The 19,935-nt window shown below is 37.9% G+C and overlaps 1 protein-coding gene across 3 annotated transcripts in view; it reads left to right on the forward strand.

Annotated features, from left to right (window-relative positions):
- TENM1 (teneurin transmembrane protein 1) overlaps positions 1–19,935 on the forward strand; it is a 560,608-nt gene that overhangs the window by 59,916 nt on the left and 480,757 nt on the right. For all 3 annotated transcript variants that reach the window (XM_039238819.1, XM_039238821.1, XM_039238820.1), the window contains exons 2-3: positions 8,023–8,283; positions 9,950–10,006. In XM_039238819.1, coding sequence (XP_039094750.1) covers positions 8,023–8,283; positions 9,950–10,006 — 318 coding nt within the window. The remainder of the gene's footprint in view (positions 1–8,022; positions 8,284–9,949; positions 10,007–19,935) is intronic.

Genomic DNA, 19,935 nt, shown 5'->3' on the forward strand with positions numbered 1-19,935 from the left:
CAGACATTAAACAAACAGCTTCACATACTTTGTGACCATAATGAAAATGCACAAGTACACCTGGAAGACCATAGTGGTCAAGAATTCAGGCTCCAAAGAGTTATGAACAGCCAGAAAATTGGACCAACAAAGGTAAGAAATGAGAAATTTTTAGGGCCATTGAGCACCATGCATTTTCAGTGTTCAGTAGCCCTGAAAATTTCTCATTTAGGCCAGGAAGTTTCTGTCTTATTCGAAATGTTGAAATAAAGGGAACATGCACAGGTTCTCATTGATCTAAATTTCTGTTGAAGTCCAGGACCTCCCACCATCTTTTCCAGTCCCTGATTATTTTTCCAGGCTCTTGTTATGAAGGCTGGAGAGCAAACATCATATTTTTCATTGTGGTGATAACGGCTGTGTGTGAGCCTCACAGCAAGTTCGCCCATCTTATGTGAGAACAGTCTACAAGGGCTCTGCACTGAGTCAGATGTTAGTTCAAGAAAATAGACAGGAAGTTGCTTATTTCCATATCAAATGTCCTGCCTTCTTAGATTGCTGAAGGATATTCTCCTGTCTCTCTAAGTATGATCGGAGTCCCTTTTGATTTCTTCCAGGTTCCTTCCTCATCTCCCTTCCTTTTGACTTTCTGTTACAGTTCTATGTCCTTCTATGGTTTGAGCCATTTTTACAGATTAGCAACTTACTATACTTCTGAGAGCATCCTTTTTGACATTAACATGGTCTGTTAACTATTTTCTGGGATAGCTCCAGTTAGCCAATATTGGTCACAAAGCATGAACATTTATACTTCAGGCTTTTAACTCTACCCAGATTTTTTGCTGTGCTTTTCACTATACTGACAGACGGAGAAATCTTGGAAATTAAATAAGGCATAATTGGTAGGTCCTGAGTACTGAGATAATGGGTACATTTGAAACTGTGAAGAGTGAGATTAGGCTTAGGAAGCTTCACTATTTTCTTGAAGTCCTCTGATAACCATGAACTCCAGATGTACATGTGGGAACACTCCATCTCTCACTGCTGTGCCCCAGAAAACACTGATAAGCCCTCAACAGAAAAATAAAGGTCATGTCTGGGTGGTGTGCCTTTATTACTTTGCTGTCATTTGGGCCTTTAAAAAAGCTCTCTGTGGACCTTGCCAAAGGACATGGTGGCATAGTCCTGTGAACTCACTCTGCTCAGTGCCTAGTACAGTTCTATTGTGCACTTGGTAAAATTTTTTCATAGAGTAAGATGAGAGGAAATTAAAGTAGGTTACTTTTCTAAGACTGAGAAATCAGAGAAGTCTGTTTTGTTTTGTTTTCTTGAGTTAAAATTGAGTGGGTGTTCAGTAGAGCTGTGTTTTAAGTAAACTAACATGAACTGATTTGTTTGACAATTTGATACCATTTTATTTTCAGAGCCCCTAAACTGAGAAATACAAAATGGTACCCAGTAGGGAAAATTATTTGTGTTCTTTGCGGTTTTGCTCGCTTCTCTCCCTCCCTCCCTCCCTCCCTTTTTCTCTTTTCTTTGCTTTTCTTTGCTTTTCTTTGCTTTTCTTTGCTTTTCTTTCTTTCTTTCTTTCTTTCTTTCTTTCTTTCTTTCTTTCTTTCTTTCTTTCCTTTGCCTTCCTTTCTTTTCTTTTCTTTTCTTTTCTTTTCTTTTCTTTTCTTTTCTTTCTTTCTTTGACTTAAGATTGTAATAACTCATTATATTTTCCCTAGAGCCAGTAATAAATTTTTAGGGGGTCAGTAATACTTTCTAACTGTGTGAATTTTTATTCATTATGCTATAAAGTACTATTTGCAATAGCCATGTTTATAAACTGACAGTTTTATGTTTGATAAAACATGTACTCAGGTGATTTTTTAAAAAGTTTTTTTAAGTTTATTTATTTATTTTGAGAGAGAGAGAGCACGCACAAGTGGGGGAAGGGTAGAGAGAGAAGGAGAGACAGAATCCTAAGCAGACTCCACCCCAACAGTGCAGAGTCCTATACAGGTCTCGAACTCACAAACCATGAGATCATGACCTGAGCCAAGATTAAGAGTCAGACGCTTAACCGACTGTACACTCAGGCACCCTATTGGTTGATTTTTTTTTTTTACATCATGTATTTTACATACTCTATCGAAAATTTTGCAGTTCACAGTGGACGCCTGAGCTGTATCAATATTTCAATATATCAAGACTTGTAATCATGACACAGGATCTTATTTAGCTAACCTGGTGATTATCCTTCACAATAGAAGCATGAATAGTAGCACCTTGATTTATAAAACCACTAATTCTTTCCCCATTTGAAACTATTAGCTATTCCATATTTTGCAGTAACAGGTCAAGTTATAATTCCAGAATTTTAGAACAGATATTTATTTCTAGTGGAGTTGAACATTTTATAAATGAGGAAACCTAGGATGTTAAGTGACTTATCCAAAAACAACATGGCTAATTAAAAACACCTGCTTTTGCATGGAGTCCAGAAGACTTGTTATAAGTCACAGTCATTAAAGCTAATAATTTTATCCCCCCTCCCTTTTCCTTACTTTGGAAATGGACTACACTCTTTAGAAGTTATATCACAAGTCACTCAGGTCATAGCAAAGATTAATCAAGCTTTTTTTTTTTTTTAATGTTTTATTTATTTCTGAGAGAGAGAGAGAGAGAGAGAGCGTGAGCAGGGAAGGGTCAGAGAGAGAGGGAGACACAGAATCTGAAACAGGCTCCAGGCACTGAGCTAGCTGTCAGCCCAGAGCCCGATGTAGGGCTTGAACCCACAAACCGCGAGATCATGACCCTAGCCAAAGTTGGACACTTAACCGACTGAGCCACCCAGGCACCCCAATTAATCAAGCTTTTTGACCTCCAGTTATTTATTTGGAGTATGATGCCTTAAAGCTTCCTTTTTAGAGGATGTTTGGATGAGTAGAATTTTAAGGAAAATAAAGTCTTGAGCTTTTCAAACTCAAAAATGGCACTTCTAAAAAAATGCTGACGTAGATAACTATGACTTTCCCTTTCAAGTTTTGATAAATGGCTTCTCCGGGCTGAACACCTGAAGATCAATCCCTAGATTCAGAGAGAAAATTCGGTAGTTCATTTTACTTGGCACTTCATAGCATTTAAAAAATTATTAATTTATTAGCATTAATAGTGGCCTAAAGCGATCCTTTGTGCCAGATCCACTCAACTTATTCTCATGATCCCCAATTATGGAATGTTCCCTTAGAAGCTGAAAGTTCATCAGTGATCAGTGTCATTCTTAGTTCTCCCCTAAAATTGGCTTTCAACTGCTGTGTTCCTAGGAAAACAGGGCTCCCAAGAGAATCCCTGAGAAATCATGCATTAGTTAGCTTCTATTGCTTCCTGGCTTAGATAAAAGCAAGATTGCGGGGCGCCTGGGTGGCTCAGTCGGTTGAGCATCCGACTTCGGCTCAGGTCATGGTCTCGCGATTTGTGGGTTCGAGCCCCGCGTTGGGCTCTGTGCTGACAGCTAGCTCGGAGCCTGGAGCCTGTTTCAGATTCTGTTTCTCCCTCTCTCTCTGACCCTCCCCTGCGTGCTCTCTCTCTCTCTCAGAAATAAATAAAACATTAAAAAAAAAAAGCAAGATTGCATTTTGACTACCTTTTCATTCCTCCACTAGGCGGAACAGAGTAGGGTCTGCTTCTAACCCAAGACCCTTGACTCCATCTATGAAAACTGACTGGCTCTCCTGTCTCCCCACTGTCCTGTTTTCTGGTGGTATACGATCCACTAAAAAAAAAAATTATATAGAAGTATAATTCAAATCCAATAAACTACACATACTAAAGTGTACAATTGATAAACTTTGGCATGTACTGCACATATAAAACTATTGTCACAAGCAGGAGAACAAAGATTTAGATCATCCCCAATGTTGCCTTGTGCCCCTTTGTTCTACATTTTTCCCTCCTTCTCTCCCTCAAACCACCACTGATCGATGGGTTTGCATGTTCTAGAATTTTTTTTAAGGGAAGCATATAGAATGTGGACATTCCATTGGTCTTCTTTCACTCAGCATAATTATTTTGAGGTCTGTGCATCTTATTATGTATCAATGGTTTGTTCATTTTTTAAGACTGGGTCGTATTCCACACATCCTGTGTGTGTGTGTGTGTGTGTGTGTGTGTGTGTATCTATCACAAGTAGTTTAACGTTTAGCTATTTGTGGACACTTGGGTTGTATCTTCTTTTTAGCTCCTATGAATAAAGCTTATGAAAAGCCTTGTATGTAATTTTGTTTGGACAAAAGTTTTCATTTCTTTACGAGAAATATCTAGGAGTATATTGCGCTCCTCTTAGGTATTGCTTTACCTTTTGAGGAAACTGGCAAATGTACCATTTTACTTTCTCGCTAGCAGTCTGTATACTTGCTCCACATCCTTGTTGACACTTGGTATGGTCAAAAGTTTTTTTTAGCCATTCTGGTAGGTCTGTACTGTGGCATCTCACTGCAGTTTGAGTTTACATTTTCATAGTAACTAGTGTTGAGCATCTTTTCAATTGTGTATTGGTTATTTGCATACCTTTTTAAATGAAGTGTTTCTTCAAATCTTCTGCCCCCTGTAAAAATTGAACTTCAACTGTATTAATTTGCTCAGATTTTGTTTTTTTATGAGGCTGCAAAATAGGTTTTCCTTATAATAAAATTTAAATACATGTTCGTGAAGCCCCCAATACATCATCCATTTGGCAACATCTGTATTTGTTTACTCCTGAATTGTAATTTCCCATCTATCCATTTAAATCATAGGTATCTTAAGATACATTTTCATTTCTCTTATGGCTAGCTTTTTGGTAAGAATAAACCTATAATAAATCCAATTGAACTTCATCTTCTCTAGGGAATACATAGTATTTTAGGTAACAAGGTTATATGCAGAAGGCTAAAAACAACCACTTAAGGTGCATTGTAAGTGCTTTACAGAAAATGCATCCTATGGGAATTTTGAACACCACCAAGACCTTTGTATTTAAGGAAATAATTTACAATTGTAATGTTGATTTCAAGAAAGAAATGTTTACATCACTTACTGTAAGGAAGGGAAACTTCTCTTTCTCTCTCTCTTTTTTGTTTAAACATTACAAAAAGAGCAACTGATCACTTACTTAGATTGTTACTTTTTCTAATTATGTATTGATAAGGAAGTGTACTTTTATCTGGTTGTATTTAAAATTTTTTAAATATTTATTTATTTTTGAGAGAGAGACACACACACAGAGCATGAGCAGGGGAGGGGCAGAGAGAGAGAGGGAGACACAGAATCCTAAGCAGGCTCCAGGCTCTCAGCTGTCAGCACAGAGCCCAACACGGGGCTCAAACTTGTAAACGATGAGATCATAACCTGAGCTGAAGTCAGATATTTAACTAACTGAGCCACCCAGGTGCCCCTATCTGGTTGTATTTAATGAGAGAATTTGTGATTTAACCTTTGTATTCAAGTCAGACTATGGTTTCAATAGAAATTGTATGCAATTTTTGATCATATTATATACCACATTTCATTACACATATTTTGCAATGTTCAAACTTCTTTTTGAATGGGAAAAAATCTTTTTAATGAAAAGACATTTTTCCTACATTTGCCAGTGATCTTTATTTTTTTAACCTTCTATATAGTATTTTATTATACAGAATGTCAAATTGGCTGTGTATTTTTATTTGCTCATCCTTTTCCACTGAATGTCTTTATCACGACTCAGACGCTCATATTCAAATCTTTGGAAAATCACATCTCAGTGCCATTGTAGGAGTGAAAATAAATTCAAGTCTGTGCTTTTGAAAGTAAATTTCCTAATTAGTGCCCTGAGTCCATGGAAAATAAATGGGGACACTTCAGAGCAATTGAATTCAAGGTCTCCAAATAGAAGTAGAGCTGGTTGCTGCAAAATCTCTGGTAATGACACAGCAAGGTTGTTCTGTCACTTCTCCCCTTTTCCTGGCTCCCACTGACTTCAGAGAAATATCAAGGAATGGAGTTTTCAAGGTGTGGTCCCTGGGCCAGTGGCAGAGGTCTTACCTAGGAACTTGTTAGAAATGCAGATTCTCCAGCCTTACTCCAGACCTGCTATCTGACACTGCGACTGGAGGGCAGGCACAGTAATCAGTGCTTTAACAAGGCTTCCAGGTGATTCTGAAGCATGCTGAAGTTTGAGAAGATTGGTCTATGGGAATGAAGTTGTGAAGGCAGGCCTATATAAAATTCGCTTCCTGCAGCTTCAAGCTGACAGGTTCATTATCAGGTTGCTGTAGCAACAATTGCAAGTAGGATTGGATAATGAAACATTGTGAAATTAAGAGGCATGAATATTAACGGATCACAATATTCTAGATCAGAGATTTATATTTGGCAAAATAGATTTTTACTTTTAGCCTTATGTCAAGGAGAGGCACGGTTTCCTGAGGTTCTATGCTTGACAGGTGAACACCATGCCTATTTTAAAAACATCACTCCTTTGGAATTTAGACAAATTTTTGTGGAAAAACAGAATTACTCTTAAAGACCTGCATCACAGAAAGCATAAGCAACATGCTTAGCAGTGACTTATAACCCTGAAAACATAATTTATAATTGAATATCCTAATACATTTATGTATGCCCACAATGTCCATTTCATAGAACACAGTGCTGAGCACGTGATGGCTATTAAGTAAGCATTAAGATTTGATTTGTTAAACCCTTTTTTGGCAATTATATGTCACAAAATCACTAGTTTTGAAACATATTCATATTCTGCAGTCTCTAGTGTATGGTCCGTCTAAATTCTAGCACTTTCTCTATTCAAAGGGTGAAATTCATTTTAGGGTTTGCATTTTATTGATATGTGCTAAGGATTAGATGCACTCAGTTAAGCTCCTTCCTGGCCCGATGACATACCCTGTCTCTGATGTCAGTCTGAGAAAATCCTGTATAGTGTACGACACCCCCGGATTACCTTATCTAAGTATTACATAGACATTTCAGATGATAGATCTTGGCATGTGGTCATTTTTCATTAACTTATTAGGGACCGTTAAAGCATCTTTTCCCCTTTTTGACACCTTGCCATAATTGAATGCAAAATTGACTCTAAGACTGAATGCCTGATGTTCATGCAGTGAGTAGACGGGGCTTTATTGGTGTGTAGCAGAAACCATACTCAGAAGGGTGTTTTAGGAAAAAGAGATCTGTTGCTTTCTAACATGGGCAATAGACAAATGCTACCTACGCTCTGGACCTTATTTTCCTCAATTGTAAAAAGAGAGGATTCATTATACCTGCTTTACAATCCTAAACACTTTCTGGATCTAAGACTCGGGGTAAGGGTGGAAAAGAGAGGGAAAATCCAAACCCTGAAGTACCGCTGATGCGTGATACACGATTGAATATTTTTAATGAATTGGTTGAAAGAATGATTGAATCAGAATCGCTAGCGTCAAGTAGGCCTCAGACTCCTTTGGAGACAATGGGAAATAGTGATATTAAGTACCCATAATTTTGGTGGTTAAACTAATGTGTTTTGAGAAACACACTTTAGAGAAGTATATTTAAATGTAATGTCTTCCCCACATTTTTCACATTGAATTATTTATTCTTAAATCTAATGTGTATGAAATACTTAGAAAAGCTGATAATTTTAATATTTTAAGCATAGGTGTGCTCTACAGATCATATATATTCTTCCTGGAAGAGAAATATCTTTTAAAGGACAGCTTTCTACGCTTTATACTCCTCTGCACTTCACTTATTTCATTACATTTTGTGCAACCTAAAATTGTAGCTATAAAGCTATTTTGGGCATGCTTTTTCCAGAGCCTTGTAAGAATCAACAGGAGCATAATTTTAAGCCACAGAAGTGCAAAATAAGCACAGAATCCTAGCTACCATAAATAAAAAGGCCAGAATTCGAACTTTGCAAAAACACATAATTACTAGCAAGAGGGGGAGGAGGGGTGTGAGGACAGAAAGTAGAATTTTCTTGGGTATTTCTTACTGTTTCTCAACTTTTTTTCTCTGAACTTTGTTTCTTCTCAGAGATGGAATTCTGTGAAACTCCTCACACCCTTTGCTCTGGCTACCAGACAGACATGCACAGCGTTTCTCGGCACGGCTACCAGCTAGAGATGGGGTCTGATGTGGACACGGAGACCGAAGGCGCCGTCTCCCCTGACCACGCTCTGAGAATGTGGATACGGGGGATGAAATCAGAGCACAGCTCCTGTCTGTCCAGCCGGGCCAATTCCGCGCTGTCCTTGACTGACACGGACCACGAGAGGAAGTCAGATGGAGAAAACGGTAATAGAATGATCTATACCGTTTAAGTAAAACCCGGAGAGAATGCAGTTTTTAGCCTTTGATTTGTCTTCCTTCCCTATGTCTGCCTATCTTTCATTTCGTAGGCAGGATCGTGGGTTCCCATGGACAAGGCATGTACCTAAGTATCTGGCAAATAGACACATTTATTTATAATGATAGATAAAATGGTTTTTATTTCTGGTGATCCCTCGAGGGAAATAATCTCATGTGGTCAGCAGTATTGTGCATGTCTTATTTATTACTCACCTTTTATTTTTGTCTTCATTTTCCAGTGTAACACTAGTGGTATTTATTATGGAAAGTACATTTCATGTATTTGGGCTTTATACCAATATGTGAACAATGAGATGAACAACTGTATAGCAAGCATATTCTGTATATGCTTTCTATTTTAATTCAGATTAAACTGTCAAGTGTATAGACAGATCCAAATTAACCAGGTTAGACTGAAATGATTTTTAAAAAATCCAGAAGGTAAATTAACTTCAGCTATTTGCCAGACGGTAAGTAATAATAGCAGTATCATTAAATCTCAATTACATATTATTTTCTTACAACTTTTAGAAACAGGAAAGTTTTATCATTTTGATTTGTTGTGAAGAGGTTAATTTATTTCTGCTCCTCTGTCCCTACTGAAGAACAGAATCCTTTCATAAAAAGGCACATTAATGCTTATTAAACACATTAATCTAGGCTCTTCATCATTCTGTTTGTCTAAATTTCATAGGTCCCATCCCCGTGACCACAGGCCTGCTCCGTTAGCAGTGGCTAATTAGTATTTTCTCAGGTGGCAGAGAGGTAGCCGAGAGCCCTGTACCTACAGCTTTTTTCTATTCTGTCGTCTTCTGCCTAGTTCAGCCCACAGGGGACCCTGGCCACAATGATATAATGAGGAATGACCGTTTGCCCACTAGTTAGATTATATTTTCCTTAATGATAGGCCATAATATTTTGTAATATCACCAAGTATCCTTGGGATCTTGGGGGTTTTTGTTGTTGTTTTTTTTTGTTTTTTTTTTTGTTTGTTTAGTTTCAAGTACATATGCATATATTGCTGGTTTTAGCAAAGAGTGTAGGAGGTGAATTTTGGAAATGAGAAGAGAACGTAGATGTTCTATGTATGCATAGTCATATGCAAGTGAAAGAGCATTAGGATGGAAATTGTGTCACCTTGGACTGCTCTCTAAAATCTTCTGGGCTTCAGCTGTGAAACGGAAGAAATAATGACCGAATTTATGTAAAAAAGGGTGCTAGATGGTCTCCTGCATTGCCAAGGCTTTTCATCCTCCCTCATCTCACTCTTGACATATGAAGTTATAACCAGTTCATTGGATTGAAACATTAAAATAAAAGAAGTTTCTCCATGGGTTTCAACCAATCTTCTACTCCTGCAAGGCTCTAAGTATGGGGTTTCTTTTGGGGTGATTAAATGATTTTGGAATTATATATTGGTGATGGTTGTAGAACTCTGAAAATACTAAAAACCACTAGGTTGTACATTTTATAAGAGGGTGAACATTATGGTATGTGAGTCATATTTCATTCAATCTGTTATGTAAAATATACTATTGCATGAAAGGTAGGGGTTAAAGATGAGGAATCCCAGAAGGATGAGGATTAATTCATAAAATGTTTAATATTACAGGTTTTAAGTTCTCTCCCGTTTGCTGTGACATGGAGGCTCAAGCTGGGTCTGCTCAAGGTAAGTGTTTTCAAATATTTGACTGCAGATTATTTTTACCTCATCTCATCCCTGACACCCACCCCACAGAGTGGAACCCTGCCCCTCTGACAAAGAACACACAGAGGTGGTTAATTGACCTGCCAAAGATTAGTCCATTGGCTGCTTACTGGTTTGCTTTCCTTTGGAAAACTGCATGTATGTATGTTGGTGGTGAAGAAGGGGTGAGTCAAGAACTAGGGCAAGGGACAATACAGTATTTAAGGTGGGATGGGGAAACAGTGATTTAATATGGGTGTGTGGATGTAAATCAAGTTGGATTGGGTTTGGCTTCATGACTTCCTACGTTATATCTGATTTTTCGCATGGTGCCAGTCATTAATTTTAATTGAGATATTGTAACTTTACACTACCTCCAAGCAAATGGTCTTTGGTCTTTTCCTTCAGATGCTCTGGCTTGGGTTTAGAAGCCTGCTATGTCATCAATTACGAATAACGCCTTCAATGAAAGAACTGTTGTTCATTCTTCTCTGTAAACCTGTGTTTACACTGTGTCATTTTTCAGTGAGGGGACATTGGTGTCCTTTTACTTTTGTCTTCATTCTGCTCATTAGACTTTGCCTCTTTTCCCGAGGGATACTGAAAGCAATATTTATAAATGCTTTTGAAGAAAATTGGACCCTTGGAGGGGGGCGGGGATCCTCACATCTGACCACAGGGCAGTGACTCAAATTTGGGAGGTGGTGGGGGCAAAGGATCAGAAGAAAAATATATCAGAATGAGCTTTACCAAAATGCACATTGTCCTCCCCTACCCCCACCATGAGAACTGCGTACCGTGGTAAGCCACCAGACTGTATTTCTGTGCCTTATCCAATGGATGTATAGAGACTTTCAGGAATGAAACTAGTTTCATTTGGCACTCATGGTCCATCCAACCATCTATCTACTTTGATCGTGTAATACCATTTACTGAGACAGAGTTGGAAGACTCAGGAGTGAAGGACATGCATCCTTTTCTTTCCTTATAGGTTTATTTTCCTTATGGTTTATTTAAGGAACTGGATAGGGTATAGAAACTAGTCCTTACTGCAAGTCTCTGTTGGCCCAATCTGGACCTCCAAGAATGATTTCAACTTTTGAGAGGCAGTGGAGCATGGTGACTGAAAGTTTGGACTGTGGAGCCAGAGAGCCCAGGTTTAAATCCCAGCCGGGTGGCCTTGGGAAAGTTATATATAAAGTTTCTGTGCCCGAATTTCATCATCTATAAAAGAAGGATAATATTAATGTCTGCCACAAGGATTTTGGGATGATTGAATAAATTAATGTAGATAAAGATTTAGAATAGTAGTTGTGGGGCGCCTGGGTGGCTCAATCAGTTAAGCATCTGACTTCAGCTCAGGTCATGATCTCACAGTTCATGGGTTCGAGCCCCGCCATCGGGCTCTGTGCTGACAGTTCAGAACCCGGAGCCTGTCTTCAGATTCTGCGTCTCCCTCTCTCTCTGACCCTGCCCTGCTCATGCTGTCTCTATCTCTCTCTCAAAAATAAAAACATTTAAAAAATTAGAATAGTATTTGTAACATAAAGTACAATATCAGTGTTCAGCACTTTGCTATTTCCAAATACAGTTTTAATATCTTCATCTCATACCATCCTCATGATCACTCTGCAAAAACAGATTCTATTGTTATCCACGTTTTACTTAGGAGGAAGAGTTAAAACAGCAATTCAGGAACCAGCTACCCAAATCCAAATAATTATTTTCTAAATAGCCATTCCTTTCCTTCCTTGGCTCTCAACAACTTTTCCCTGCTCAGTGAGAGTTCTGTAAGTCTTACTCTGACCCCTACTTCTAATTTCCAGTAAAGAGTATACAACTTAGAATCATATTTATAACCTCCAATATGATCTCACCAATTTAGATTCTATAAATTTTCAATCAGTGACAACCAGGCCTGACTGGTCTTCAGCATTTCCAAAGGTTCTCACAGAGAAGGTTTGAGTTAGGGTGAGAGTATGAATGATTTTTCTAAAAATATATTATTTGAATAAATAGTTATTTTCAGTGAATTGAACTGGATGTTTGTGTGCAAATGTTGCTATTTATTTCCCATTGATCTCATCTATTCATGGAATGAAACCTATCAGGGCATCTACTTCATTAATCTGACTTTAGATACACTATATTTGAAACGAGTAAAATGGCATAAAATTTTTAGGATTTATATATGTTACTTTCTCAGACTCCATGCCACCCCATCCCTGTGCCTCAGTTAGTGTTAGTGACAATTTTGTTTCTGTCTTCCTATACATTCTGATTTTTAGATTAATAATGAGGCAGTAGGCATAATATCAGGGGCCGGTTTAAGATTATTTCAGTTTCACTCCTGTACATGTGGGAGAAAAGTGAAGATAGAGGAAATTGTTAATTTGGCTGAGTTACTCAACTGAGAAAGATTCTGAGACATGATTTCAAGGATGCTTTCAATTCTATCCATCCTTAATTATGACTTGGATTTTCTCTTTATGGTTTCAAAATCATATCCATAAGGACTTGCTTCTTTCATTTCATTAATTGGTGAAGGCTTTCAAAATATTTATTTTTTTCTCATTTTCATAAACTCTCTTTGGTTACCCTTCATTGAATTTAAGTCTCTGACATGTCATAACCTATGAAGAATTAAAATAAGCTACCATCCATTTCAGCACGGAAACGCTTGGACTACGCTGCCTGAAGCGCGGAGGAGGGAGAACATTGGACAACAGGAGGGAGTCCCTATTTCTTAGTTTTGGGAGGCCAATCAGAACACTGTTGGAGCTTGTTCCCATTCCCTCAACTTTGTCCCAAGTAAATCTTTTGCTGTCTGTTGGTGCTTAATGGTCTCTTTAGGAAAATGCAGATTTTCTCAAGTCAGCTTCATTGTGAGGCCTGCGAGAGGACACCTTGATATCAGTCACAGTGCTTTATTCATTTCACCCCTTTGCCGCTCCCATTTCACCTCCTACCTACATTTCTGTTCATTGCTCTGACGAAAAAATTAAAACTGAGAGACAGTATATTTTTATAGATCTTCTCTGATCTTACAAGCATAGAAATGCTACAGTGGGTCAAACGTCTGGTCATCTGACACACAGCCCTGCCTCTGACCCGTGATCCGGTGGGCATATCTTACAAGGATCTGACAATCCCCCTTAAGCATCAACCTCAGCGATCAAGGTAGCCCTCATAATTACATTTGACTCCACCTGGGACTGGAGGAATATGCTATATGGACAGCTAAATTTGGACAATCAATTTCCAAGAATGTGTGTCTCACAGATGGCCTAAATGAAACAGTTGGATTATAAAAAGTGAAGATTAAATTGCATATCAAAAAACTACAGGGAAAGAAACAGAGAAAAAGCATTTTTAACCTGTAACTCATAGAGTATACAGATGGTCCCCGACTTAACGATGGTTCGACTTAACATGTTTTTGACTTCATGATGTGAGAAGGCAGTACTCATTCAGTAGAAACTGTACTTTGAGTTTGAAATTTGATCTTTTCCTGGGGTGGTGGTATGCAGTACAGTCCTCTCGCGACGCTGGGCAGTGACAGCTGCATTTCCCACTTAGCAATCCCAAAGGTGAACCGTCAAACTTACATCCATTCTGTCCCCACACGACCATTCTGTTTTGCGCTTTTGGTACAGTAGTCAATAAATTACATGAGATAGTCAACACTTTATTATAAAATAGGCTTTGTTTGAGATGATTTTGCCCGACAGTTGGCTGATGTAAGAGTTCTGAGCATGTTTAATGTAGGCTGGGCTAAGCTCTGGTCTTTGGTAGGTTAGGCGTATTATTACATGCAGTTTCGATTTAAAGTATTTTCAACTTATGATGGATTTATCAGGACATAACCCCATTGTAAGTCGAAGAAGTTCTGCATTGTGAAGAAATTATTTCAATAAATTGAAATAAGTTTATTTAAATAAATAAGAATATTATAGGTATTTAAATATAAAACTATGTAGCTGTTCATAATGATATTTATATGCAAGCTATATTTATTGAGCACCTACTCTCTGCTAGGCTCTGTACTGGAGACTGGGGATATATAAAAGATGACCAGTGCACATTTCCCAACCTCTAAGAATTTACAGTCTAGTGGGAGAGATTGATGCCCTATTAATTAGTATTGATCATTATTATTTACTACTGTTATTGCAGGTAACAGAAACCGACCTGAGATAGCTTAAACAAAAATCACATTTATTTAAAAGGGCATGAGAATGCTTCATGGGACCAGTACAAGAGAGTGGCTAGACAGCAGGAAGGAATTAGATCAGAAAAACTGTCTGGACTTTGTCTCTTTCTTCCGAATCCACTTCCTTCAGTCCTAACTCTGCAAGTTTACTTTCTCTAAATCTCCATTTTTAAGGCAGACACAAAACTTCCTATAATTTTTCAGTTTATATTCTGTTCAGGAAAGAAGTTGCAATTAACAAGATATTTTTTAGTGCTGTTTCTAAATTCCAAGGAGACAATAATTTTCCCAACTTGAGTCAACTCTCTACCACTGGTCCCATCAGCTACAACCAGAGAGTGAGGTCAGTGGTACAAATGTTGCTTTCTGGGAACCCACCCATTGGATCCTTTGGATCCTTGGAGCAGTTCTCAATGCAGGGCAGTCCAAGTCAAGTGGGCATATATACCCAAAGAGGTCTGTTAGAGAGGAGAAGGAGCTAATTTTAATACAATCTAGTTAGTACTGTGATAAATATATTTATGTGTGTGTGCAGCTCGCTATTAGAGCACAAGTGATCTGAAACCAATTATTACTGTAAAACTGGTTATATTAATGCAATCTAAATTAAAGATGTTCTCTGTAAAGTGTGTGGTTAAGAACATGGTCTGTAATATAAGATAGACCTAGGTTCTGCCATTTATTGCTGTGTGTCCTTGAACAGGTAGCTAAAGCTCCCCAAGCCTTCGTTTCCTTGTCTATCAAGTAGAGACGTTACCTATGCAGTTGTTTTGTGTGTGAGGATTAAATGAGAAAATTAATATATAGCTCTTGACAGTGTACCTGTCATATAATAAATGCTCAGTAAACGTTAGTCGCTGTTGATATCTGTCACTCAGCAAGTATGCAAGTATGCACGTATGGTGGGGTAGATGCGATCAGGTGAAGGCTCTCTTAGCAAGGATTAGCCAGTCATATACCTGACTTCTGAAACATGTCGTGTCCCAGGAAACTCTAGCCTGGCAGAGTCCAAGGGTCTGCTCATTTCAAATTGGGTAAAATGCCGTGCACTCATCTTACCTTAAATAATACATCCTTCCAGTAGCCAACAATCTTGTTCTGCTAAGTATAGAAGAAGACTGTGAGGAGAAATTGGATGAAGTACGTCAGACCTGACTGAGGGTTAACTTGGACCAGTAGTTTCCTCGTGTTGTGGTAGTATCCCCTTAAGGTAGAGCTGGGATTCCAGCTACCCAGAAGCCCCTACTGATTTCCACGAGGGTTGGGCAGCTGAGCTCCCTATGTGCTGCTCAGGAACTTTACAGGTAAAGGATTATCTGATGTAATCCCATAATAGCCAAAAAATGCGGTAGTACTGCTCCCCATTGTTTCTGCACTGCGTACCACAGAAACCTGGTACTATACCACTTGCTACTAATAAACACCATAGCACCATAGCCATGCATATGTTGTTCTCACACCCGAAATTGCTTCATTGGAACAGCAGGGGTTGTGAAAAAAATAGCCAGTCTAACACCTGGGTTTCTTGAATGACTTCTAATAGTTATACCCAAATGAGGAGTCATTCCTTCTGATATTTGACCATATGGGGCTATTCATGTGCACTTAATGGAGGGAATTTGTTTGTTTGTTTTACATTTCTTTCCTTTGCTTTTTTGTTTTCCCCTGGTAATGTAAGTTATACAGGACACTTCCACAGCAATGATAACAGTTCCTCAGGAACCATCTGAATGTCAAAGGAAGTGTGTGAAACAATGCAATGACTTGGTAATGGCTTTGGCAGGAGCCGTGCCATATAACTGACATCCTAATGGCTCTGTTGGACCCATTAGGCATGTATAAGACAGTGCAGTTGACTTGGTAATGGCTCCTTTGGAGATGTTACATGATCAGAGGAAGTGTGTAAGTCATTGAGATTATTTTATGTGTGCGTGAGACACTTCTGTGGTGACTGTGATACTCGTACAATTGAAAACAATTTTGAAGTTATTGAAATTAAGCCATTATAAAGTTAGATCTCACAAGCTCATCTTTTCCTTTTTTGTAGGTTATTTTACCTAGTATTTTTTTAGTATTGAAGTACTATCAGATGATGGTGTAAAAATTAAAGTCATAAAAACAGGTTTAAAGTGAAAAATCCCTCTTCCCCTTATACTTCAGGTGTCACTCTTGAGAGATAGTGTTCACATCGTTATTATGTATCATTCCCCAAATGTTCTGTACAGGTGCAAATGGGATAACATCCTATAGAAACTCTAATTAAAGTTCTTCTAGTTAATATTCTGTCTTGGATATTCTCCCATATTTGTAGTATAGATCTGTCTTGCTCTTTTTAATGGTTGCATAGTATTCTGCTTCTGTATCAGGTTTTTATTTAATGTGTTCCCTTATTTGTGGACATGTGGTTTTCCAATGTTTGGTTATTAAGCAGTGCTGCACTTAAAATCTTTGTAGATGTCTTTTTGCACACCTGTTGAGTGATTTCTTAGAAGGAGAAATGATGGGTCAAGGATACGTACATTTAGCATTTTTTATAGATATTACTAATTTCCCCCTTACACAACCAATTATCTTCCTACTAATACACCTGTTTTCCCTTATCCTTGTCAACAATGACAAAAGATTTCTTTCTTTTTTTAAAAATATTTATTTATTCTGGAGAGAGAGCACGCACCATCAGAGGAGGGGCAGGGAGAGAGGGAGACACAGAATTTGAAGCAGACTCCAGGCTTTGAGCTGTCAGCACAGAACCTGACGCGGGGCTCGAGCCCACGAACCATGAGATCATGATCCGAGCCAAAGTTGTACACTTAACGGGCTGAGTCACCCAGGTGCCCCTGACAAAATATTTGTAATATCCAATATGCTAGGAGAAATATGGTATCTTTTGGTGCTATTATTTTGCATTTTATTTATGAGTGAGCTTGGGCATCTTTTTATATGTTAATGGACCATTTGTATTTTTTTTGTTCTGAATTGTCTCTTGACATCCTTCACCCATTTTTCTATTTGGATTTTTGTATTTCTTAATATTTTTCAAGAAACTTCATATATTAAGGTTAAAAATTCTTGGCGACACATACTATGCATGCTTCTTAGTTTGTCATTTGTCTTTTGAAATAGGCCCATAAGACGTGCCTGTGTCTGTGTGTGTGGATATAGAGCTTTATATTTTTAAGTGGTCAAATTCAATCATCTATACTTTATGACTTATGGAAGTATATGTAGATAGATGGTAGGTATATAGAGATATAGTTAGTTATCAACATTATAATGTCCCCAATCCTAAAAGTAAACTGCTTGAAAATTTATTTTAATTTTGAATTTGAATCTAAGTATCTGCATACAAATAATAAATCTAAATGTACAGTATATATATATATATATGTATAGTATGCATGATGAGTATATTTATATGAAATCAAACTTGAATGTAAATGAGGTTAAATATAGTATAAAATTACAGACATTAAAATAAATGAGAATTATGTACTTAGTCTTTATAATTGATCTTATTATTATTTATATTTTTATTTTAGAGAGAGAGATCATAAACAGGGGAGAGGGCCAGAGGGAGAGACAGAATCTTAAGCAGGGGAGAGAGGCAGAGGGAGAGAGGGAATCTTAAGCAGGCTCCATTCTCAGCATGGAGCCTAATGCACAGCTGGATCCCAAAACCCTGGGATCAAGACCTGAGCCTAGGGGCACCTGGGTGGCTCAGTCGGTTAGGCGTCTGACTTTGGCTCAGGTCATGATCTCACAGTTTGTGAGTTCGAGCCCCGTGTTGGGCTCTGTGCTGACAGCTCGGAGCCTGGAGCCTGCTTCGGATTCTGTGTCTTCCTCTCTCTCTGCCCCTCCCCTGCTAACATTCAGTCTCTCTCTCAAAAATAAACATTAAAAAAAAGAAAAAAAGACCTGAGCCTAAATCAAGAGGCAATCAACCAACTGAGCCACTCCAGTGCTCCTGTGATTGATCTTGATATATTGTTTAATCAGTTACTTCTTTATTACATAATAATGTGGAAGAAGCCAAAATGAGTTAATGTGCTTACAGAAGTACCTTATGAACAGATTTTTTTGAGGTTAGACAATGTAAGAAAAAATATGGCTGAGCATATCCTCACTAGAAATAAATGACAGTATTGGCCTACCATGTTTTATTGTGCTTCATAGATACCATGTTTGGTACAAATTGGAGGTTTGTGGCAACTCTGCTTCAAGCAAGTCTATCAGCACCGTTTTTTCAACAGCATTCCTCACTTTGTGTATCTGTGTCACATTTTGGTGCAACATTTCAACCTTTTTCATTGTTATTATGTTTGCAGTGGTGATCTGTAATCAGGGACCTTAGCTGTTACTATTGTAATTATTTTGGGTCACCACAAATCACGCCCATATAAGATGGTGAACTTAATAAATGTTGTGTCTTCTGGCTGGGGTACTGAATGGCCATTATGCCATCTTTCTTCCTCTCTTCCAGCCGCCCTATTCCCCAAGATACACCAATATTGAAATTAGCACAATTAATAACCTACAATGGCATCTAAGTGTTCAAGTGATAGGAAGAGTATCATGTCTCTCATTTAAATCAAAAGCAAGAAATAATTAAGCTTAGTGAGGAAGGCATGTTGAATGCTGAGAGAGGCTGAAAGCTAGGCCTCTTACACCAGTTAGCCAAGTTGTGAATGTAAAAGAAAAGTTCTTGAAAGAAATTAAAAGTACTACTCCAGTGAATATATAAATGATAAGAAAGCAAAACAGCCTTATAGCTGATAGGGAGAAAGTTTTAATGGTCTGGAGAGAAGATCACACCAGCCACAAGATTTCCCTTAAGCCAAAGTCTGATGCAGAGCAAAACCCTAACTGTCTTCAATTCTGTGAAGGCTGAGAGAGGTGAGGAAGCTGAAGAAGAAAAGTTTGGAGCTGGCAGAAGTTGGTTCATGATGTAAGGAAAGAAACCATCTTTATAGCATAAAAGTAGAAGGTGAAGTAGTAGCAAGTGTTGATGTATAAGCTGCAGCAAGTTGTCCAGAAGATCTAGCTAAGATCATCAGTGAAGGCAGCTACACAAAACAGCAGATTTGCAATGCAGACAGAACAGCCTTCTGTTGGAAGAAGATACCATCCAGGACTTTTTCATAGCTCCAGAGGAGAAGTCATGGTCTAGCTTCAAGGGACAAGCGGACTCTTTTATTAGGTATGGATGCAGCCAGTGAATATAAGTTGAAGTCAATGTTCTTTGTTAACTATACCTTATTTTTGGATATTAGCATTTCTAGTATTTCACTACCATAAAAATGTTACAATAGGCATCTTTGTGAACAAAGCTTTGGTCTGGTTCTGATTCCTTCCTTACAATAGATGTCTAACAAAGAAAATAACTGGGTTCAGTAATGTTTACATTAAGGCCCAAGATACATATTATGAAATTATTTCTGAATTCATATTCCCCATTAGCAAAGCATGAAAGTAGCAATTTCATTTTTCCCCACTTATACTAGATGATTTACTTTAAAAGAATTTTTGCTAATTGTTCATTGAAAGGTAAAAAAATGAAATCATATATCTTAAATTACATGTCACAGATTCTGAAATTGAACCTTTTATCATCTCCTTTTTTTCCTAATGACATTTCATTTGTTAGTTGAACTGATTTTTGAAATTCTATATCATTAGAAATCTAGAATTAAATATATAA

Source organism: Hyaena hyaena, unplaced genomic scaffold, assembly GCF_003009895.1.
Source record: "Hyaena hyaena isolate Hyena2069 unplaced genomic scaffold, ASM300989v1 scaffold_147, whole genome shotgun sequence".
Taxonomy (NCBI): Eukaryota; Metazoa; Chordata; class Mammalia; order Carnivora; family Hyaenidae; genus Hyaena; species Hyaena hyaena.